The sequence below is a fragment of the Rhopalosiphum maidis genome, chromosome 3 (assembly GCF_003676215.2).
Source record: "Rhopalosiphum maidis isolate BTI-1 chromosome 3, ASM367621v3, whole genome shotgun sequence".
NCBI classification, from domain to species: domain Eukaryota; kingdom Metazoa; phylum Arthropoda; class Insecta; order Hemiptera; family Aphididae; genus Rhopalosiphum; species Rhopalosiphum maidis.
This window is the reverse complement of record NC_040879.1, coordinates 72,205,064-72,229,242: the sequence shown is the minus strand read 5'-3', so window position 1 is coordinate 72,229,242 and position 24,179 is coordinate 72,205,064. Positions and strand designations below refer to the sequence as shown.

General features: G+C 32.9%; 1 protein-coding gene and 1 pseudogene across 1 annotated transcript; one reads left to right on the top strand and one right to left on the bottom strand.

The window, feature by feature from the left end:
* Positions 1 to 2,150: 2,150 nt before the first annotated feature.
* The window catches only part of LOC113558303, a 43,984-nt pseudogene continuing 21,955 nt past the window's right edge, over positions 2,151 to 24,179 (bottom strand).
* LOC113555585 lies at positions 20,639 to 23,103 on the top strand. Its single transcript, XM_026960026.1, has 2 exons — positions 20,639 to 22,955; positions 23,045 to 23,103. Exon 1 carries the CDS (start codon positions 21,350 to 21,352, stop codon positions 22,940 to 22,942), a length of 1,593 nt encoding a protein of 530 aa, XP_026815827.1. The 5' UTR covers positions 20,639 to 21,349; the 3' UTR covers positions 22,943 to 22,955; positions 23,045 to 23,103.

Below are 24,179 nucleotides of genomic sequence, written 5' to 3'. Positions count from 1 at the left end.
TATTTTTTTAATGTAAAATATAATTTTCTTTCAACAATTCAAAGGGAGTTTTCGAATGGTAGAATAGTACATTTTGAATAGTATCGTATGGATATAATATTTATGTATAAAAACAAAGTTTAATGACTTACCTGAGTAGGTAATTAGGTAGGTAAGTAAGTACTAAACGTTAAAATGTTGTTCTGTTGTTCAATACGGTAGTCGGGCCACATAATGCGTGACCTCTTGGACGTAAAATGAGTTGCGGCATGGTTGATAATTTTTGCACTCGAGGGCGCCACGATTATCTTAGGGTACACGAAACAAAAGAAATTCAAACTTCAACTGTATCTTGATGGCAGTGGTTATCAGGATTCAAGAATTGTGACAATGCGTATTTAATCCGTTCCGATAATTATTTGTGACTTAAGCTTAAATAAAAATAATAAAATAATGCAAATAAACTAATCATTTATTTCTCCAATGACCAATAAAGTAAAATAATAATGTGTATCTCTGAATATAAAACGTATAAAATATGATAATATATTTCCTTAATTCATATTATTATGATGTTTGAATAATTCGAAAATTAATAAAAATAATAACGTATGAAAATTTTATTATAATATACATGCAACGATTAACTAAGCATTTAGCATGTTCATACTTTTTTTATCCTTCAATAATGCAGTTATTCAAAATCTTATTTTTGAAATTTTAAATATACTTAAGAACTATATTTCCAAAAATGTATGATAATATTTTTTGCTAAGTACTTATGGAGTGTCCAGTGGACATACAATAATATGTTATTTTCTAAATCAAATAAAAACTAGTCTTATTTGCTGTAAATTGATTAAATAACAATTGTTTTACAAGAATAAACAATATATATGTTATATTGTATTTATCTATTATTATTATACTTGGAGAAGTCTTACAGATTTTAGAACTAGATAAATATTTATCGAAATATTGTATTAATTGTTACAATCATAGCACTTATTATATAATACATTATCTTCCAAATGTATTATATCATAGACTAATTGCTGAAATTCAAACTTATATTTTCATATGAGATCTACCCCCCTTTTCTTCTGTGAACTATTCATGCATAATTTTGTGAAAATTGTTTAAAAATAATTATACAACTAAGCATTTCTAAGTTATTTAATTTTACCATGGATAATATGAATATGGACGATTTAGGAGGAGAACTATAGTTACTTGAACATTTAAAAAATAATATTAATCTATCAAAATTTATAATTTGTGAACACGGTATAAGTATAAAAAGTACTATATCCAGTATAACATCTGTTTAAATGTTAAGAGTAAATTATCATTAGCTTAAATGTTTTAATAACAAATAAAATACTCGTTACAATTTTGAAGTAGGTGCATGTGCATCAACATTTCAAAAACACAAGAGTATGAATTCTTATTTAAAGGGTAGAAATTTATGTTGTTACAGAAACATTCCTTAAAAAGTATGACGATATAGTCTTTATAAGTATATTTAAAATTTGAATTTAAATAAATGCATACAATATAAGCATGTTTAGTGAATTATGATGTATATTAATTTATTGGTGGAATGATGTAATATATTGTTAGTTTAATGGGAAATCAATAATTTCATATGTTATAAGACTTTACCTTCTGATAACTTTGTGTTTTTGTATACATTATTAATAATTGAATTATTTACTATAAACAATAACATTAAAAAAATATTTATATATATATACATTTTAAGATATTTATAGCAAATATCTATACTCGATGTTCTAAGATAGTATACATTTAAGGCATTGCCTTAATTTGATAACAGTTAAAAATATAATATGATAAGATAATCTATAGTAATTTAATATATTATATTATTTATGGATAGGCTTTTGTAAAAGGTTAGTTCAATCTATCATAACAATAATATACAAAATAAGTACAAATAGAAATATAATATCGCATATTAAATTATCTTTAGAATACTCAACCAGTCGCGGGCTATCGCGTTGGATTATTATTAGTTTGTTTTTTTTTTTTTACTTGGGACCTAGAAAATAAATAAATTCTATTTTTGTTTTTAAATCTTTACAATGACAGCTCGCAGTCAATCGACGAACAAAAAAATAAACAAAATCAAATCAAAACACGATCAATTAAATTTTATAAATAACAAATGGAAGGTTTTATTTAAAATGTACACGTACAGTTGAAATACAAAATATACATTGGCACTATTAAAGATTTACATAAACACGTCGGGGTCTAATAACCTGCACAACATTCCGTCGTATACGCGCGTAAACGATGTAATAACATTTTCATTTATTTTTTCTTCGTTACGTTTTACATGATACAATAATAATAATACATAGGTAATCGTAATAATATATAATAATAGTTATACAATATTGAACCGTTGACGACGAGTAAAACACGACAATAAAACATATTTCATCGTTTGAAAACCGCTGCCGTACGACAGCCATAATAATAATTATTATTACTGTTAAGATACCGTCGAAAAGTATAGAGACTCGTACATTTTTTTACTATTTATGTCAGAAACGGGTGAACGATATTATAATGATATGTTTCGCTCTCGTGGTCCTGGGTGTACGCGAATTAGTGAACGGGAGGGGGGGGAGGATTTCAATGTGAGTACAACGCAATAATTTTGGTTTGCTTTTTTTTACGGTACAAGGGACGGCCGTAACGAGGTAAAACACCTCGCCCAGTCGTCATAACAATAATAATAATAATAATAATAATAATCACATTACAACGGACGTCGGAATCACCCTGTACGTCACCGCGCGGCGAGCGTGACAAATATACATTACGATACGGCGCACAGGTATTTCTTTTTTTTTCATATATATATATATATATACATGAATGCACTATAAAACACATCATAATAATACTGTTACACTGTGTGTGTATACGCGTTTCGTTCTACGGCGATGGGGTCTGGCGCTCTGCACCGCGGGTTAGCCGCGACTCAGCGACGGAGGTGGGGTAGTCATCGACAGTTATTCGTTCTTCAAACGACATCGGCCGAAAAAACCGTTCACGAGATGTTTTGCGTATTCGCGGCACCCGCCTCGGTGTAGCACGGCGACCTCTGCTGCTGGCCACCACGTCCGGCGGCGCGCAGTCTCGGCCGTAGCCTTTGGTGTAGCTGCTGCTGCTCATCGGCCCGATGACCGACGGGTCCACGTAGTGGTAGCCGTTGGACGAACACGTAGTGCGCATCTGAAACGGCGACAGAAAGGAGACGGTGTTAAATACTTAATACGGCTGAATGATAATATTACACTACACTGTCGTGTGATATTATATAGTCTTGAAAGGTGTCATCCAAGTCGTCTAAAGACGGCTTCGATGTTTTCATTACACGCGTTTTTAATAAATCAACTCATATTATTATTATTTGTCGTATTGTTTTATTTCGTTATACAAATATATTGCATATTATTTTTATAGGTATATAAAAAAAGACCACATTATTTTTGAGATATAAGGAATCTGTATTTTTTTTTTTGGTAAAATGCTAGTGCTCGAGAGTTGTACTTATTGAGATCACCTGTTTACACATATACACACACACACACACACACACCATGATAATTTAAATAGTATAATAGTATCAATCACGATTCTGTGTATGAAATTCAACTTGTTTATTGAATTTTATACCTATTTTGAAAGTATTTTCATTTGTTTAATTTAAATTAAAAACATAGCAAAGATCAAAAATGGAACAAGAAAGATTAAGTGTATTTGTATAAATGTATGTACACAAAAACATCAATATATTTAATATTGAAAAAAAAATACATACCTTATCATTATATGATGCAAATTTAAAAAAGAATAATTGATAATATTTTCGATAGTTTTAGGATTATTATACCTAAGTATACCTAACCTACCTAAGTCAGACATATACGATATATATATATATATATAGCTATTTTTCTAATACTGTAAAAAGTATATAATTTTATCATCTTCCCTTCCCAATAAAACTAAGTAAGATACGCCCCTGAATACAAGGATTTTTTTAGTCTATTTTAGTTCATATATATTATGATTTTAATTTATTAAAAGACTCTTTCTTTTACAGTTTATGATTTGCTTAATGGACATTACACAATAAAGTTTTAGAGGGCGTAAACATCCTTATTTTATGGTTGTACATTTTTAATTTTTATATCTTCTAGTCATTAACTTATTTTCGTTTATATTGATATACATCCGTCATGTGTTTTCAAAAAAAAATAAAATTAATGATGTATGTGGGAGATGGTGGTCGTTTGCTTACCAGAGCTCGCTGTCTAGATGAATATGGTGGGTAATTATTGAACCTCGAACCGCTTTTGTTGCTGTGGTGAGACACTTCGCTGAACGTCTTTCGGCCACAACCGCTCAGAACGACTGACACAGGAACGCCTTGCATGCTCCCGCAATCGTCTACAGACAGAATTAAAAATATAGCATTGTATAAGAAAATCATTACTTTTTATAATATTGAATTATTTAATCAAACCATATTGTATATTATCATAAAAGTATTATTACGGTATTACGAGTTATGTTTTCACATCAAATAATTCAGATGCAAGTATTTAAAAACAAAAATTTTAAATTTAAAACGTATACATAAAAAAGTATAACTTTAATAAAATAGATTATACAAGTTGAAAGTTTAAAACTTTCTATACCATACTTTATTCTATATTTTTTCGTTATCCACATGATTACTGATTATATTATTATTATTTTTTAAATTAATATTTTCCAACGCATATTATTATACAGTTGAATAGCTGGTTGCACTTGCTTTTATAATAGGCGTTTCATAAAAGTAATTTAGTTTCACATTTTGTTTACTAGAAATTTATTTCCATAATTCATAATCTCATTTTGAGCTTTAAACATAAATATCTAGAAATACGAGTAAAAATATTTATTTATTTATTTTTTATTAACTTTGTGTTCAAAGTATTTTACAATATTATCGGCCATTGTAATATTTTTTTGTTATTATGTGTTTCTGACGCATATACTTAATAAATAATAATATTCGTGTATGTTGTATTTAAAGTTATATTTAATGTGTACTATTAGATAATATAAGTTTTCATAGTTAATCCCGTATAGTTAAAAAAAAAGGTTATACCTGCGCAGCCCTGACAATCATTATTACTGGAACAACAGCTATATCCACTTTCAGAATACACGTTCTGATTACGGTTATAAATATTGGCTGAAGCGTAAGCTGTATCATCGGAATTTCGTCTCATCTGAAAAAAAAATATTATTATTATTATTATTATTATTATTATTACAACTATTATTCCCAATTGACAAATCAGTAGTTTAATTAAATAAATAACGTCTTATAATAATTTTAATAATTTTTATTTTGTATTATTATTTTTTTTACATTTCTAGAACTCGAGTTTGACACCAATGTGGTTGTTGCATAAGGAGCCGGCGACGAAAGTTCACGGTCTTTTAAAATGTACTCATTGTATTCGGATTCACTTCTGCATAGTCAGCGATTTCAGGTAAGAGTTGTTGACTAGAATCTTTTTCGTTACTATCAATATCATGATGCATCCTGGAAAGCAGATTTGTAATTATTTGTTGTTGAAAATATAATAAATTAAAATATAATAAATACCAATTGGGCTTATGACACGAGTTTGCATCGATAAATAAACACCGTTGACTGTTCGAGACGCTGTGTTCGGATTGCAAAAATGACGCTACTTGTCCTCGGTGAGATACGTCCAGGCTAGTTTTGAAACCCGAAGAATAGGACAGTTTGTTGGCAGGATTTAATGAATCTAAATAAATGCGTGGTTAATATAATATTCTAAAATACAGGTTGCATGCTCGGCGTACAAAAAAATACGAAACACATACCTCCTAAGTGTGACTTTTTAGCACCCAACTGACGGTATCTGACGAAAGTACGGCGGCTAGTAAAATTACCATTAATGTTATAACTCCGGCCAACAGCAGAATAAACCACGGTTCAGCAACAAATTCTTTGATTTCTTCATGGTCGATGACTGCGTCGTTAAATTGACTAAATAACATAATAATTGTATGGTTAATATTATAAAATAAAATAAAGGTCTTCAATAAAATTTAAGTCAATAGTGTTCACTATTCATACTTTATTTGGTTCATAGAATCTGTCGGTAGTATTATTGAATCCGTGTATGGACCAAAACCGACTTTTGTCGCTGCCGCAATCATGACCTTATATCGTACACCCGATGTGAGATTTGTCAGGAGCAGAGTAGGAGTACTGGCACTGACCGTCACATTACTTAGTACGTCCCAACTAGCACCACCTTGTATGACTACCTGGTAACTAACGATAACACCGTTGTGCGAGTGATCTGGCGGTGGATTCCACTTCAAGTACACCGCACTGGAATTGTAGGCAGTTGGTTCGACGTGTTGAGGTGCTAGAGAAGGGCCTACAACAACGAAATTCAAATGTATAGGTGTTAAGGAGATAACGAGAGTAGAATAAATAATTGTATTGTTCCTACAATCTTCGTGAGTTTTTGCGGTCCTTGAATTCGACGGTCGGCCTTTGATGTGCTTGTAGAATGGCACCAAGAAAAACAGATATGTTACCGACGGTTTTAGCGTGTTAATCACGTACGCTCCCGACAGTTCAGTCGCGTTAGACAAGAGTTTCATGAACGTGGTGTTTTGACCGGTCATATTTTTGCTACGATAGTATAAATAAAAACCTTCCAAAAACTCTCCGTTAAGAATCTAAACAATGGAATTATTACAGTATTAATAAATACGTTTACTGATAGTATGTTTCGGGTCGTAGATTAACCCGGTGGTTGATTGTGACTGATTTACCTCCCAGAAAAGTTTTATCGAAGTTGAGCTGACCGTTTTTATGTCGATGAGGTCTACGATATGGCCGCCGAACAAAGTAGACTTGGCGATGGACATATCGTGTGAAAATGATATACTTTGACGGTATTCCGTGGGCAATGTGATGCGGTTGGACAGATGGCTAGGCGCAGAAAGACCGTGGGAATTTTCGGCACGCACGACGAACAAGTAGGAATGGCCTGGTTTTAAGAAAGACTGCGTAAAGTGAGTCGAGTGTAATCTCCGCACCAATGTCACCCATCCAACGTTCTCGACACAAGCGAACATTTCCACCTAGAAAATATAATGCTGATGCAAATAACTTGTCATATCGATGGTATTATACATATTTTAATTTTTAAATTCATTACACCCACGATACATTTATTCCTAGCACTTCGATACCTCCCAAAACGTATATAATAGTAATTTTAATTTAATCATCCACAATTCCTTAGAAATTGTGTATATCCGTGCGTTTTAATATCCCTCGGTATATAATATTATCATGATTCTTACCGATCATTTTAAATATAAATACCGTCTAAGGTGGTATGTGAAAATGCCTTGCTTACCTGATAACCGAGCAGTGGTGATGATCCGAACTTGCTGCTACGGCCCCAAGACAGTGTAACAGTTGTGTCCGTGTGGTTGATGACAACGGGTGTGCTCGGGGCACTGGGAAACGTTGACGTATCCGGTGACCTGAAGAATCCTACATTAGGATTTTTTGGTGATTCCATTTTCAGTTCAGCACTCCACGTGGCTTTGCCATTGACCGAAGACGCCACACATGTATAAACGCCGTTGTCGCTTTTTTGTAAATCTGAAAATTCACAGTGGTTAGATTATATATAAAGTCGCTCATATCTATCCATCTACAATTTAACTTTTCACTTCCACTAACTGTATTTCACTTTAAAAATTTATAATTTTTATAAGTGCATATAAATACTTAATTAAAATTAACGATTTTACTATACTCGATATTTCTATGATTATTTTATCGTGGGTTTACGTAAATCAAATTAATATATTTTACATAAATTGTTTTAATTGGGACTTTAATCAGAAAAATCATAATTTTAAAAATGATAATAAGTTATTGATAAAGATAAAAAATAATGCCATGAGGTTTTTTAAAAAAGTATGAAAATACTCACTCATTATTTGGAGTGTGCCGGATTCAGTGATGTTGATCCTAGTGATATCTGTCGACAGCGGTGAATCGTCTTTGTACCACGTAATCACGGGCTGAGGGTTTCCAATTGCTTTGCATACAAGATTACCAATCGAACTGTATGGAAGGGTTTGGTTGGCGGGTCCGTACTCGATGATTGGTGGTAAGGACTCGTCGTACGCGGCCGCCGCCACTGTCAGTGTGGCTCGCCACTCGTCCGAGCCCGCTTCGTTGATTGCTGAACACATGACGACCAGCTGATCATGTTGTTCTTTCCTGACGTTCTGTAATAAACGCGCAAGAGTGAACAACAATATAATAATAATAAATATTGCGCCAAACATCAGGCACGTCTGAAATATCAATCGATATAACAACGATGGTTAGGTTACACAGCATCCGATGTAACAGACACATCGATTTTGTGACTTACATGTACGACCAGAGTGGACACGGAATCTTTTGTGTCTTCGGCATGAAATTCGTTCCAACTTTCCTCGGGGAATAACACGGTGTCGTTGTCCTGCAAAGACCAGAATATTGTCGGTCTGGGGTTACCCCGAACACCGCACTCAAATACTGCATTGCTGCCAGCCGATACGTGTGTATCTGCAGGCCTTTGGGCGATTAACGGGACAGCTAAAATGAAAAAAAATTACGAAATTTTTTACAATGAATATAAAAATAAATTACGTGAGTATATAACAGTTAGCTTTCGATCAATTTTAAAGAACAGAATTATTATATCACAGATGAAAATTTTAGTACACAGCATATGATTATTTATTAAACGTGTAATAGTTTTAAAGGATTTAATCATGAATTTTAAATTAATATCTACCGACTAAAAATCGAATTTATTTTTACTAATGTACTTAATATATCAAATCGTTTTATTTAATGTCGTCCCTATTCCGTTTAGTTTAATGACTTCAATGAATAACCCACGTCTATCAATAAAATTATTTTATAAAATCGTTCAATTAAAAAAAAAACAATTTCTAGCACAAGTCAAATAGGAAATTTAGTTTGCTTCTATTTCCCGATAAAGGGATTTCAGGTTGTTTGATTGGGGTAAAAGCGTGTATTCAAAGTTTTGTAGTATTAAGGGTAAAGGGTAAATACTTATTTGAAACAAATTAATCAAACATCCTTTGATATATAATATAGTATTTACTTATTAGTGGATTCGATGCATAGACAGTAGACATCAGAAAAAATGTCCACAGTTCGCAATTATTGATTAATGTTCTATACAATGTATTGTAAACGATAATTAAATATAATTATGATTAAACTATTAATAATAATTTGTGATTGATTCAATTGATTATTTAGAGCAATAAATTATTTAAAAAAAATATGGGAAAACACATTATACTTAATGGAGTATCTTTCGAGTACCATATAATACATTTAATAGTATTATACGTGCAATGTTTTGTTATTGTCATTGCCATACTTTTTTCATGAGAAATAAATCTGTAGCTATTCGGATAGCGGATAAAAGCATTTCAACGTTTTACAGAGTTATATAAAATAAAAAAACTTAAATTCTATCATCGGATCTAGACATTTTATAAAAGTTGTTAGAGAAAACTTTGATTTACTTTTTTACAACATAGTATTGTATGCATTTTCATATAGTTGTACTTAAACAATGCAAAATAATATGGTTTTAAAAAGCAAAAATTTATTAAATTTGTTTAAAAATATAAAATATAATATTATTGTACGTGTTACTATGTAGTTATTTAATTGTTTTGAATACATTTATAGTTTACATTGATGGTATTTAATATAAAAGTATGCGCACGTCAATAACACTGAACAATGAATAACAATTCAAACGAGATTTATAATGGTAAATATAAAACATAATAATATTATACACTGATTTCGAATCGAACAAATGTATGTAGATAATTAGAAATTATTATAAAATGGAAAACGTCAGTTTCGAATAATTTACCAAATAAATAATAAATTATATACAAAGCAATATATGATGTTTCGAACAATTTAACAAGTATTCGGAATATCCACCACATTACGTTATTTAACGTGACACGGGTATAGCTGTTAATGTTTATATGAAACGTGAAATTGCCACGAGAACGGGATTCAAATACGACGAAACAAACATATGTTCAATCTGAATGTACACCAACCACCACATTTCGGCGACATCCTCTGTGGATTGTAAAACAACTAACGCGCGATTTTAACCGTAGTAATAATAATTCTAACTACAATTATTATAATAATAATATTAAATCGTCCATGGAAATTTAATAAATAAAATAGGCATTTAAATGTAATCGATTTTAATTTAAAACGGTATAATATGATCGTTTTAATGTAATCGGATGAATAGTTTATACCAATGGGTATACTCGCGTTTTATTCGATTAAACTTTTTTGTATTATATACAACACTTCTTAATAGCGAAAAAAATCGTCCAAATACACAAAATCATGAATTTTTTTATTTTATAAATAAAGTAACTTATATGAAATATGAGTGGGAATAGTATTAAAAAAAAAAAGTAGAAAAATAGAGAAAAATATGTACAAATATGTAAGTATGTTAGTTGTTACCGATATATTTTATAAGACCGTATATTATAATATATAGTAAATACGCGTACATTGTTTTCCAACGGATAAATGTGCATTATCGCAAGAGAATTATCGGTTGTTATTTTTGTCTTGGACGATTGTACGAGATTAACTTTTTGACCGCTATTCGCCCCGTACACTACCCGTCCCTGATCACACAACCGCCATGCACAGCGGGATAATGAAATAACAACAGTATTATTATCGACGATCGCATATACACACGCGTGTATAGCGCATTGCCAAACAAACTTTTTGGTATACCCCGAACAAAGTCTTCCGATTATCGTGACGCCCCGAGCATAGACCGTGGTGGACAAACTCGACCGGCTCGACGAGTCCCCTCTTCCGATTGTTCGCCCACTTATTCAAACCACCCGATCGCCAGCATATATATATTATATACATTGAATTTTCGACAGTAAATCCGTTTGCAACGCCAGCTGATTAAATCGGTGTTAACAACAATCAATGCCGTAGTAGTAGTAGTAGTAGTAGTAGTAGTAGTAGTAGTAGTAGTAGTAGTAGTAGTAGTAGTAGTAGTAGTAGTAGTAGTAGTAGTAGAAATATTCCGTCAGACGGTGGCGGGAGAAAAAGCGGTTTATCTATTCGCCCGAAGAGACCAGCTCGGAGGCGGTAATTTTGGAAGAACCGAAGATTTCCGACCGTTTGGCATCGGTTACAATAGGACGCGTTCGGTCGCGAATATCGTATTCGCCAAAGTGTAGCGCGTTTCGTATATATATATATACATATACAGTGTATGGCGGCGGTAGTAGTTTGATTAATGCACGCGCGATATAGACTGGCCGTGCGCGAAAACGAGACTTCTGCGGTGACTGGCGGGCGGAAACGAGGAGGACGCGCAAAACAAAAGCCACAAGAGATAATGGGAAGCTCGAGAATAGAAGTTGCCGAATTGTTTATATCGCTGTGCGTGAGGTGGATATACGACACGAGAGAGGTGTGGTTGTATATAAACGCCCCCCGAGCCCTATTTATGTACGTAAAATGTACATATATATATATATATATATATATAGCTAGGGGTGAAGCTAGGCTCACTGCTGTGTGTATGTATATAAATGTTTTCTTGCCGGTTTTGAGACGGTAACTGTTACCCCGGGGCGGCGACGCGACGGGTGGGTACGAAGACGCCGCTTGAGACGTATACGTGACCGCGGCGAGTGAAGGGGGTGAAAAAACCCGGTGAAAGTTTTAACGGAGAAAATAATTAAAAGCTTAAGACCACTGCCGTCGACCACGCTCGCGGAGCATCGAGGAGAAATTTGGCGGGCAAGGAATGCCGCGCCGCCATCGTCTGTGGTATACAACGCGTTAAAGGTGTGTGGCGGCTGCGGCACAAAGGTGCTTCTGCGAGCGAGATAATCAGTGCACAAAGTTTACATTTAAAATTCAAGTTTATATGTACACTGCACACGCACGCGCACCAGTGTGGATATAAGAAAAATCTAGTGCATTTGTATAATACGCGGTGTCTTATCGCGGCGTTAAGTACCACATGATTGGATTCGAGAATTAAAATAAAAACATATTTACTGAGTCTTTTGTATTTATAATCACGGTTCTGTGAAAATGTCATGAAGTGCGATCATGCGTAAAGTTATGAAATAACCCGGCGTTTCAGTGGGTTTTGGTAAGATTTTCGTCGAATACAACGAAATAAATAGCCATTCGTTCGGCGTTGATTACATGACGACCGGGAAATTTAATTTGTTAACATCATATGGATTACATAGCATACGCGAGTGGGGACTACCAACAAAAATTACCATAATGATGGTATCACACTGTATGAATAACGAAATTTTGATAACTTTTGTCTCTAAATTATTATTGTCGTAATTGTATCGTTGGTTTTACACCTGATAAGTTTTGGAAGATATCGTCAGTTGTTATCAACAAAAATTAATCGTATTTTTATAATATGCTACCATCGACGTATGGCTGTAGAGATCATTCGTGAGTATCCATAGATTTCCACAGTCATCAGCAGATAAAAATAATATAAATACTAATGAAACGACAGTGAGCAATAAAATGTTTGATTTTTAAAACGTCTCCGTTACGGTTGGGCTTTTCGGACAGTTTGTTAATCCCAACGATAATGTAGGAAACACTCTGTATAGGCAATATAATAACTGTTGCGCGAAAGTTTTGAAATTACGACGTCGATCGGACCGCGTTTCACCTCTGGCTTTTCTGAACTTCAATAATGTTGTCATTACTATTATTATCATTATTATACTATCGATTATGAAAGTTTTAAATCACTTGCGAATAATAAACACTTCCAGACCCTATTTCCGGATAACGGCTTTGCGATAGTAACATCGTGTTTTTCTTTGACCGTATTAGTTTTGCGATCGTGTGCGTAATAGGCAAAAATGAAAATATATAAACCGAAAAGCGGTATGTACGACGAATTTTGTTCACTCCTATGTGAACATTATTATCACGGTCATCGGTTCATTTTATTGTTATAATTTTAATACACTATTGTATAACTGATGGTGATCATGTTATCAATGTTATTTCCGCCGCTCATACAACTTAGCAGATTTCGGTCGAACCAAAGTTACTTTAACATAATATTGCGTGACTAACAAAAACACAACTCCAATTTATAATTTAGTCGATTGAATAATTTAAGAAGTATAAAATGTAGTTCAAAATGAGATAACCACTGTATTATCCTAAGGGATTGTTGTTCTTCGTAAAGTTTTGTTTAACGAAGTCAGCTCCAATTTTAGATACATTTAATTATTGATAGAATTACTCGTCAAGGTTTTAGTCACAAAAGTACTAAAGCTAAAATTATAGTTCCTTATATATATAATTAATTAAATAATCGATTATATTTTAGAACGGATGAAATCATAATAAACGGAAATTTTGTAGCAATTTCATAACTCTATAATTTTTCACATTACTCATACGAGTAAATACGTGCTATTTTCTAAAATGTCTTTCCCTAGGGTTCGTATGGCTTAAGTAAGACCAAATCCGTAAATTAATTCAACTGGTACAGCTATCTTGTAATGAGGTACAATAGTTAACGTTTATTATTTAACATGCGTTCCTTTAGAACTTATGTCCATAATAATTTATTATGATATGTATACTCCGAGGCAATAAAAACGTTATTTAAGGAAGTTGAACAACAATTTTAGTTTAAACAAATAGATTTTTATACATATTTTCTAAAATAATATTAATGAAACAGTCTACATATTACGACACGATGAAAAATCGTTATACACTTAAGATCCTAGTTTAGTTTTTGTATTTCCCTAAAGTAAACAGCGCTATGATACATGCATTTTGAATAATATGATCTTGTTAGTATAAAACGAATTTAAATTACTATATTTATACTGTAAAACGTTTAGCTACTCACAGTGTACAGTGAGAGATGACGCAGCGTTTACTTTGCCTTGGTGATTTTCTGCGTGACACACGTACTTCCCTTCGTCTTCCGGACTCACGTTGTCTAATCTCAAACTGCCGTCTTGTGTTATGTAAACGTGCTCAAATGTGTCCCTGTCCCCAGAAAGTTTCTCATTTCTGAAACATCCATCATTTTTATCGTATTAGAATCTTGAGATTATTTTTTGAATTTTTAAAACTATAGTGTTATGATACTATGGAAGCTTATAATAAGAACAATGAAAATTTACCACGGGTATACTATAAATAATATATATTTTTAATATGAAAATTTACTTCTAATTATAGTTTTTAGTATTATCGTTGAAAAAAACGAATTTATTTGGCGAACAAAAGAAAAAAAAATTGTTATGATCAGACAATTAAAAGAAATTAAATATAACTAACTTAGAGCTGTTATGTCTATCAATTATAATAACGTCAATTAAAATTTACTTTAAATAAATTCAAAACTTATTATTAGCTTATGAATATAAATTTAAGTTAACGAACTTAAAATAAAATATAAGAATTATATCTCAACTTTATATAATAATAGATAAATATTATATAATATAATATATAAACATACATTTTTATATGACTACAAATGTATAGGATATATTTAAAAAATGATTTTAAAACCATGTTGTTGAAAATATGTAAGCGTTATAACACAAAATAATGTATAAATATATATACTGAATTAATGGTGTATTATATTATTTTTGACAGTATGCTAATTATCTAAAATATTGACGCTGAGCCAACAGTATGTGTCCTACAAATAAAAAATTTGTTTTATTGTAATACGAACAGGAAATACCAAATTGATGGGGCGTCCTTAAAAAAAAAAAATCGTTAAGCATGATCAAAACCTCGTTTGACAGTCCAAATTTCTGAGAATGAAATATCCATTACAACGACGTATCGGATAAGACCACTTTTTACTAAATTAGTCAGTATCGTTATCAACTGTTTCAAGGTTCCACACATATATTTTGCTTATCGCATTATTTGTTTATATAAAAATCCATTGGATTAGTAAAGAAATAATGATAACGTTTAAACATTTTAACATTTATTCAAAAGTTTATTTTTGTGCACTGTTAAGTTTAAATAATGACAAACACATTTTGTTTAAACATTAAACAAATTAGCTCTTTTTCGATAATAGAAAAAAATGAATTAATAAATATAATTTAAATATTAAAAAACTTTTAAAATTATTTAAATTACCTGTAATGGCTAGTCCTTATGTGTTGTGCGACACCACTGTTTGATATTTTTTTCCAGAACACTTCGGGTTGTGGTGTCCCGCCGATTTTACATTGCAACTGTACACTGGAACCAGCCATAGCTATAGTGTCTTTTGGGGCTTGTATCATATACGGACGTACTATATAAATACACAAGTACAGAACAGTTAATAAATTAATTTCCAAAAATATCATTAAGCACTTACTCTGAGTTGCCAACAAAATCGGTTTAGATTTCCGGACTCCGGCTAAATTGCTAGCTACACATGTATAAGAACCATCATCTTCGGAGTTCACGTCTCTAATAATCAAATTTCCGTTATCTTCAATGTACCATCTAAAATTTTAAAAAAGATAGAAAATAATTATAATTTTTGAAAATAGAAAATATGAGTTTAATTATTTTAAATTTACCGTTAAATTACGAACACTGTTTATTTTATGCAAACATAGATTACATTATATTTATTTAAAGTTCAGTTTAATGTAATTGCCTACCATAAATACTAAATAAACCAATTAAATTAAAATATTCTAGCACTTTGTTTGTGTGAATAGCGTTTATACGTTTCCTATATTAAAATTTAAATCGATATTTCCGTAATGATCCCATTTTATTTTTTGGAATCCCATTTCGTAGTTAAGTACATTCTATTTTATACTCAACATTTTAAAATAAGGTTTCGCAACTTAAATAGACAATTGTATTATTATTTTTATTTTTTATTTTATTCAGTAAAATAGTTCATTAGTGTGAAGAGATTAAGTTATAGATTAGCAATTAAATTAACTGAATTCAAAGATTCAAACTTCAAACAATAGCTGTATTACTGCCATACTGTTTTAATACATAAAAAATGATTTATAATTATAATAATATGACCTGTAAATATTTTTCACACAAAAATACTAAATATCAGTAATAAATGTAATATTATTTTCCAAAGTCGTATAGCAAGATCCAAATTAATAGTAATGTTGATTAACATAACGTTAAATTAATTGTGTACGAACGTTAGTATATATTATTTTAATTTAATTGAATTAAAAAAAAAAAAAAAAAAAACATTATTAACTCCGAAATGATGGTCAAAAAATAACTGCAACAACATCACTAATTATTGTTTTACTGTTTACCTTTTTTTCTCGTCAGCCTCTATAGCTTGGCCGTTTTTATGCCATGCCACCGATGGTTCTGGATGTCCTTTTGGCGGATCACATTCCAGGACTGCTGTGTCGCCGGACGCGGGATTGACGTCTTTGGGCTGGACTCGAAAGTCTTGTTTTAGATCTGCAAAAATAACGATCGGCTGGTGAATTTAAAGCAAACTTTTCAGTAACCGACATTATGTGCGGGGGAAGATAAAAAAATAAAAATAAATATAAACAAAAATAATAACCGTAATAAGAAGAACAACGTTTTCAGCGTACGTGCGCTGCTTAATGCGCAAAAAACAGGTGCAAACGTTAATACTGGTGCGCCCAAGTCGTCGCCCACCCTCCCGAAGCTGCAGCGCTGCGTTGTCTACGGGGCTATAAAAGTTTAGTGCCGCTTTGTTCATGGTAGCGGCGGCTGCAGTGGGGGGACGCTGATGCAAATGAGACGAGGGGGTTTCGCCAAGTGCCTAATAAAACAAGGTCCCCTCTCTTTCTCCTCAACAACCATCCGAAACTCCAGCGGGTCCGTTGAAATATCGCGGTGATCCAAAATGATCATTTTTTCCTTCCTCAGTATCTTTAACCCCGTCATTCCTCCCTTCTCCCCACTGCTACACGTAACGTCATTGCTCTTATTTAGCTCGCGCTCTCGCTCTCTCTCTGTCTCTCTCTCTCTCTTACATGCACGCACATACGTATATATTGTATACACTTTAGTATACCACTACCATGGTGATTACAGAGGGGTTTTCTTGCCATGTGCTATGCGGGGCGTGGTTCCGATTTTCTTAAGGCGTACCTAACCTACCATTCCTCATCACAACCGTCCGACTCTCTGTTACTACCTCACCACTATATTATATCGTATACGTACACGTCATACCGCGCCTAGTGTGTATATATTATTATTATTATAAAAAGTGATGGTATGCGCGTGTGTCAGAGTGTCTGTGTGCGTTCGTGCAGACGTCGTAACTTTGTTTGTATGTGGTGTTCGCGTGAGGGAGTAGTTCGGAACGGGAAACGGTGATGGGGGTAAGGGTTTTGACAACAAAAAAAAAAATTGCCGCCAAAAGCTTTCTTCGACTTAACGATAATGAAGCGTACCGGAATAAAGTGTGTATAATATATATATAGTACTATCTACACAATATCCACCCTGCTGTGCCGAGGCTACCCACTTTGAATATCTATAAGTTATGATTATCGCCACTCGTGAGCTTTACAACTTCGATGCATGCAAATGCCAAATTATCAACGTCGTCGACGTATCTACCGATTTACGTGCGACACGGCGTGAGTATAAAATATATATTATTTTACAACGCCAAAGCCAGCCCGTTTGTTTTACGATAAGTTATTCTTTCCAAAACTCTTCAGTTGCATGTCGCCTTAGTGGCTCACTTAAATTTTACATCTTAAAGGAAACGATTTAATCTGTTCGAGAATAGCGGTGAGGTGACGGAGTTTTTTAACTTTATTTTCTGTAAGCCGAACTTTCTAATAAAGTCACCGCCTACGCCAGTTTTTGGCGTACATATTTGTGGCTTTTGATGTTTGTACCATTATATCTACATAACGCAATATAGCCAAACAAAAGTTGGTTTTAATTATTCTTTTGAAGATACGTATTTTGAAATTCGTCGGACTAGGTACTATGTTTAATTTACATCAGCCGGTTTTTTTTCGAATCACCTGCCCGCTGCTCTATTATTAAATACATACTATATTCCGACATTCTGCCCATATTGTAATGTTGATTATTTATTAAATTATATTTTCTATGTAAAGGATATGTCATCATCAAACACAAAAGAAGATTCGATATGAACGAAAAAATATAATTACTTTATTATTATCAAATACGCAACTTACGAAATCATATTTATTCAAATCCCGTGTGTTAGATATTTTCATAAAACAATTAAACAAATCGTCAATGATAATATTATAATTGTGTTTCTATATCAAATATGGGTTATGTTTATTACTTAAATATTATTTTCGAAAAAAAAAATAAATTGCGTCTTTTTTTTTTCAGCGACAGCGATCGTATTGGCGGTCATGTTGTAATTTAATTTCGTTTAGACGTTTTCTCCGAAAACGAATTCCATTAGATCATCGAGTTTATTTACTACGAAAATACAAGTACTCGGGATCCGGACAGTTATTGCAGGACAGACATGACACACTACGAGACGACTTCCCGCGAGTGTTTACAAGAGAAACTGCTATTATATAATATCGTCAACGCACAGTAGTAGGTATATTATACGAGGGCAATATAAATTCCCAGTTCACCAAACGGACGTCGTCGCGTATTTAATTCTTGTCCGCACGAGTAATAAACCCTGTCCGTCATACAGGCTATACGGGCCGCAGGTACGTCTTGTGTATATATATATATATATATATATTATATAATATCTCTAGTACTCGGCCCGAAAGCGGTAACGGTTTCGGGATTCCCGTTGTCGGCGGCGTGTGCGTAACGTTGTTTTTCAAATTTTGACAAAGTAAGACAGATCTAGTGGCAGTGGTAGTCTTCGTCGTACCAGGACCTGCCGCGCGCACGATACGTGTACAAATAATAGGCATGTATAGAACGCCGCTGTACCTACGTCGTCACTACAATATCCGCAGTCTAGTTAATTTGTTAAAACGCGGTCGTCCCCGGTGAAATGTAAGCGCGGCGGAATTACACGCGTTCCCGACGGACGCTAATTGATGGATGTTTGCCTCGTATTCGACTCGAGTTTTATGTTTCGCGCTCGCACACACGCGCGTGCACCTACGAATATACAACACACACCCACGCACTGGCTGCTGTCACCGCCGCGGACTTCATCCCGCCCCGTGCCGTCAAGACGGATGGTTAATCGATTTTCGACTGAAAAACTCGCGCCGCCGCTCGTCCAAAGTCCGCCGCCGTCACCACCATAACACCACTAACACCGTTGTATATGCACTACACGCTGCAGTGTGCTCATACGCGTGACAGATGACGTGCAATGAGAGGTGCCACGAGAAAATGTATCTCTCCTCCCCGTGGCTGGCTAATGCGAAAACTTTTCGAGCCTACGCCGCCGTCTACGATTTCCTCGTCGTCGTTAATAAATACTTTCCGGACGTGGTTATTCGATTTTAACCGCACGAGGACGGCGCTTCGGTCCGCGCACTACTAGATATCGTACCGGTTCAGCGCCACCCTGAACGAAATAATCTCGCCGATTGTTTATCCTGGTCACCACCTAGATGCGCGTTTATTACCTCGTTACCTATAGTATTACGATGATATAATTTTCCAGCGTGTTCGGAGCGTAACGATGACGACGACGCGATTTCTCACTCATAATTTGTTTAAAAAAAAAAAAAAATATATATATATATATATATATATATATATAATATATACCAACACTTTACGGTCATCGAGTATACTACGCGCTGCGCTCGTTTCAAATTTATTATCGTACCTACGGGCTGAGGATTTATATATTTTTCTGAGTACACATAAAATGTTTATTATCCATGAAAATTAATACACTTTCGCCGTCAAAATACGTACGTAATAACATCAAAGACAATAATATAGTGATATCGGTATATTATTATATTATAGTATTTAGGCCGAAATAGCTGTGGGCAATGACATTACGCTAACACACTCTGACCATCAATATTTGAAATATAACTACAGATTAATAGATTCTAAGTCTGGAGTATCCTACGCCGTCGGTTTGGATTTAAAATTTTCCCCTGCCCATATTGTACGGCGTGGCTAGATAAATCGAGTCGTGCGTTAAGCGTTAAATCTATCGGGATTATACCCACGGAATAATTGATTACCACAGTTGTACCATTGTGGAGTGGAAGTTGAAGTGGTTTTAAATAATCAATGAAAAAAGGTTTGAAGTTAATAGTAGGTGCTTAATATTATATTATAAACACGCCGAGGTGATCAAATTCAGTACAACAAATTCCCATACCATTATCCAAACCACAATAATATTATGTATAATAGTATTTAGCCCAGTCAAATTAGACCAAAAATCGACAAAGTTTGGAACTAATTCCACGAAAGCTGGAGTTTAATTTTTTTTTTAGATCATACCTTACTTATAAACATACTAAAAGTCCTGACACCTACCCCTTGTGCGTAGCCCCCCACCCCTCTTCAAAGGGTGGCGCACCCCTTTCACTTGTTTCGCTTATAACTCGTTAGATTTTTAACTTACGATAAAAATACCCATGACCAAAATTAAAGACCATACAATTTACCATAGACTTGTGCTACTTTTAATATATATATGTTGCGATAAGTGTTATTTTTTTAAAAAATATAAAAAATAATTTTTTTTTATCTTTTTTTTTATTGTGTTTTAGCCAAAACCGTCAATGATACGCTGAAATGACCTATGACAAAAGTTAACGAGCATATTATTTTACATAATGTAATGTTAAATTATATTAATAATTTTAATTATTGTAAGTCGTACATTTGAAATAGTCGTATAATTTTATAAAATATACAGTATGAATAATGTCATTGGATTATATTAACGTGTATATTATATTATTTATATTATCGCAATGGTTGTAAAAGATATAATTCGTAGAATCGGAATTGTTGTGGATGGTGAGCCGGCCATAGTACACGTGTACACAAACAGGGTTTCAGTGAACGTTGAATCTTGAGGGGATCTATTGTTGTATTGTAATTAATTGTTATAAAGCACAAGAAGTCGGCCAACAGACGATGAACAATGTTATAGGTGATAATTTTAGTGATGTCAAGTTACAACGAGCAAATCGCGTAGTCCCTTTAGATTTTGCTAAAAAACTAACGGTTTGTATTAGAGATGACATTTTTTCAATTGATCCTTTATTACTCTTCCAAAGAATAATGATAAGAGTTAAGACTGACGAAGAGCTCAAAGAATGTTTTGAATACGAGTTATCACCTATTCCTCTTTCATTGTTCGACGAATCAGGTCAAATGCGAAAATCTAAAAAATCAATTTTATATGATGTGTTTCTAACTACAACAAACACATACAATGTTCTGGACAAAAATGTTATTGTAGTAATCGATGGAGGTTTCTTATTGCATCGTGTTGTATGGCCTTCAACTTCGACGTATGGAAATATCATAGAAAATTATATAAGCTACGTGAAAAGACACTATGGATCTAACTGCATAGTTGTATTTGATGGATACGCAAATACCGAATTAAATATTAAAAATTCAGAAAGACAGCGACGAAAAAATATGTATACGAGTACAAACATAATTTTTGAAGAGTCAATGGATGTACTAACCACTCAAGAAAAATTTTTATCCAACACCGAGAACAAAATAAGGCTTATAACAATGTTGACTGAAAAGTTTTTGACTTCGGGTATTCTTGTTCATCAAGCCGAAGATGACGCTGATTTACTTATTGTCAATACAGCTATACGAAACACCGACGATAATATCCAAGTAGTGGTCATAGGAGAGGATATTGATTTACTTATACTGTTATTAACATTAAGTCCTCCAAAAAACACAATAATATTCGAAAAACCGGGTAGAGGAAAAATAGAAACAAGATCTTATGCTGTTGGAAGTTTACAAGAACATTTTAAAAATGAGATTCAATATTTTATGTTTATCCATGCGGTGGGTGGATGTGATACTACTTCGTCATTATTTCAGACAGGCAAAATAAAACACCTGAAAACAGTTCAAAAACACCCGGAATTACACGATTCATTATTAATATTTAATAATGAATCGTCATCGCCCGAAGAAATTGAATGTGCTGGAGAAAAATATCTTTTAGCATTATATAAAGCTCCAGCCCATATTACATCTTTAAATAATTTAAGACATCATATTTTTCACAAAACCGCAGCTTCCAACAAAAAACAAGTACAACTAGCTAGACTTCCGCCTACTATCGATGCGGCACGAGAACATTTACATAGAGTGTATTTGCAAATACAGTTGTGGCGTGGTAATAGATTAAATCCACAGAATTGGGGATGGAAAGAAGATAATGGCAAACTAAATCCAGTTTTCACGAAAAAGCCACCAGCGCCGGATACTCTTTTAAAAGTGATCAGTTGTGCCTGCGCAAAAACATGTGAACAAAATTGTAGCTGTCGAAAAGCAGGATTGCTATGCTCGGTTATATGCAAGCATTGTCACGGAGGTTCATGTTTAAATCAGCAACCGATCATAGATGATGTAGAAGAGGACCATATTGATGACAACTTTGAGGACAATATCGATGAAATATTTTTAATTGGAAATCAAAAAGAAGAAACCAACACACCGACAATAAAAAAAATTAGACCCACATAATATAATTAATAAGGTACTGTATGATTTTAATAATTCAATACATAATATAATTTAAATAATTAAATATGAAAATATTAAGTATATTAATTAATTTTGTTTCAGGACCCAAAACCCAACACTATTTTTATATTTAACTTCATAGCTTATAGTCTGAAAAAATAAAAATAAATGTATAATTTCCAATTTTTGTAAATATTTTATAAATTACTGTATGTAATTAATAGTTTCATAATTAACTTTTTTTTTATTTCAATTTTATAAATATGTATGTAAAATAAAATAATGTATTTTCATTGTAAATTTTATGGTCTTTAATTTTAGTCATAGGTATTTTTATCGTAAGTTGAAAAGCTAACTAGTTATAAGCGAAAACAGTGAAAGGGGCGCGCCACCCTTTGAAGAGGGGTGGAGGGCTACGCACAAGGGGTAGGTGTCAAGACTTTTAGTATGTTCATAAATAAGGTATAAACTGCTCATATACCGAAATTCAGCTTTCGACATTTTTTTTTTAGTATATTGTAATTAGATTTCTGATTCTTATATTTTGTAATTGTCAACAAATTGTTCAATTACATCGTCACTTTTTATATAAAAAACATTTTTACTTATGCTAATTAAAATTGTTAAAATAATTTAACGTTATCTTATGTAAAATAATATGCTCGTTAACTTTTGTCATAGGTCATTTCAGCGTATCATTGACGGTTTTGGCTAAAACACAATAAAAAAAAGATAAAAAAAAATTATTTTTTATATTTTTTAAAAAAATAACACTTATCGCAACATATATATATTAAAAGTAGCACAAGTCTATGGTAAATTGTATGGTCTTTAATTTTGGTCATGGGTATTTTTATCGTAAGTTAAAAATCTAACGAGTTATAAGCGAAACAAGTGAAAGGGGTGCGCCACCCTTTGAAGAGGGGTGGGGGGCTACGCACAAGGGGTAGGTGTCAGGACTTTTAGTATGTTTATAAGTAAGGTATGATCTAAAAAAAAAATTAAACTCCAGCTTTCGTGGAATTAGTTCCGAACTTTTTCCTAATTTGACTGGGCTAATTCTTTTGTAAAAGTTTTATTTTGTTTAATATAAAGACAATATCATAATATTTCATATAATATTATAAATATTTATGTACTGTTTTAAAGCGTTCATAGTTTATTTATCCATAATTAAAATAGTTTGTTTTTTATTTTATAATAGTTTATAGTTTGTATTTTAATTAATTACTTCCAA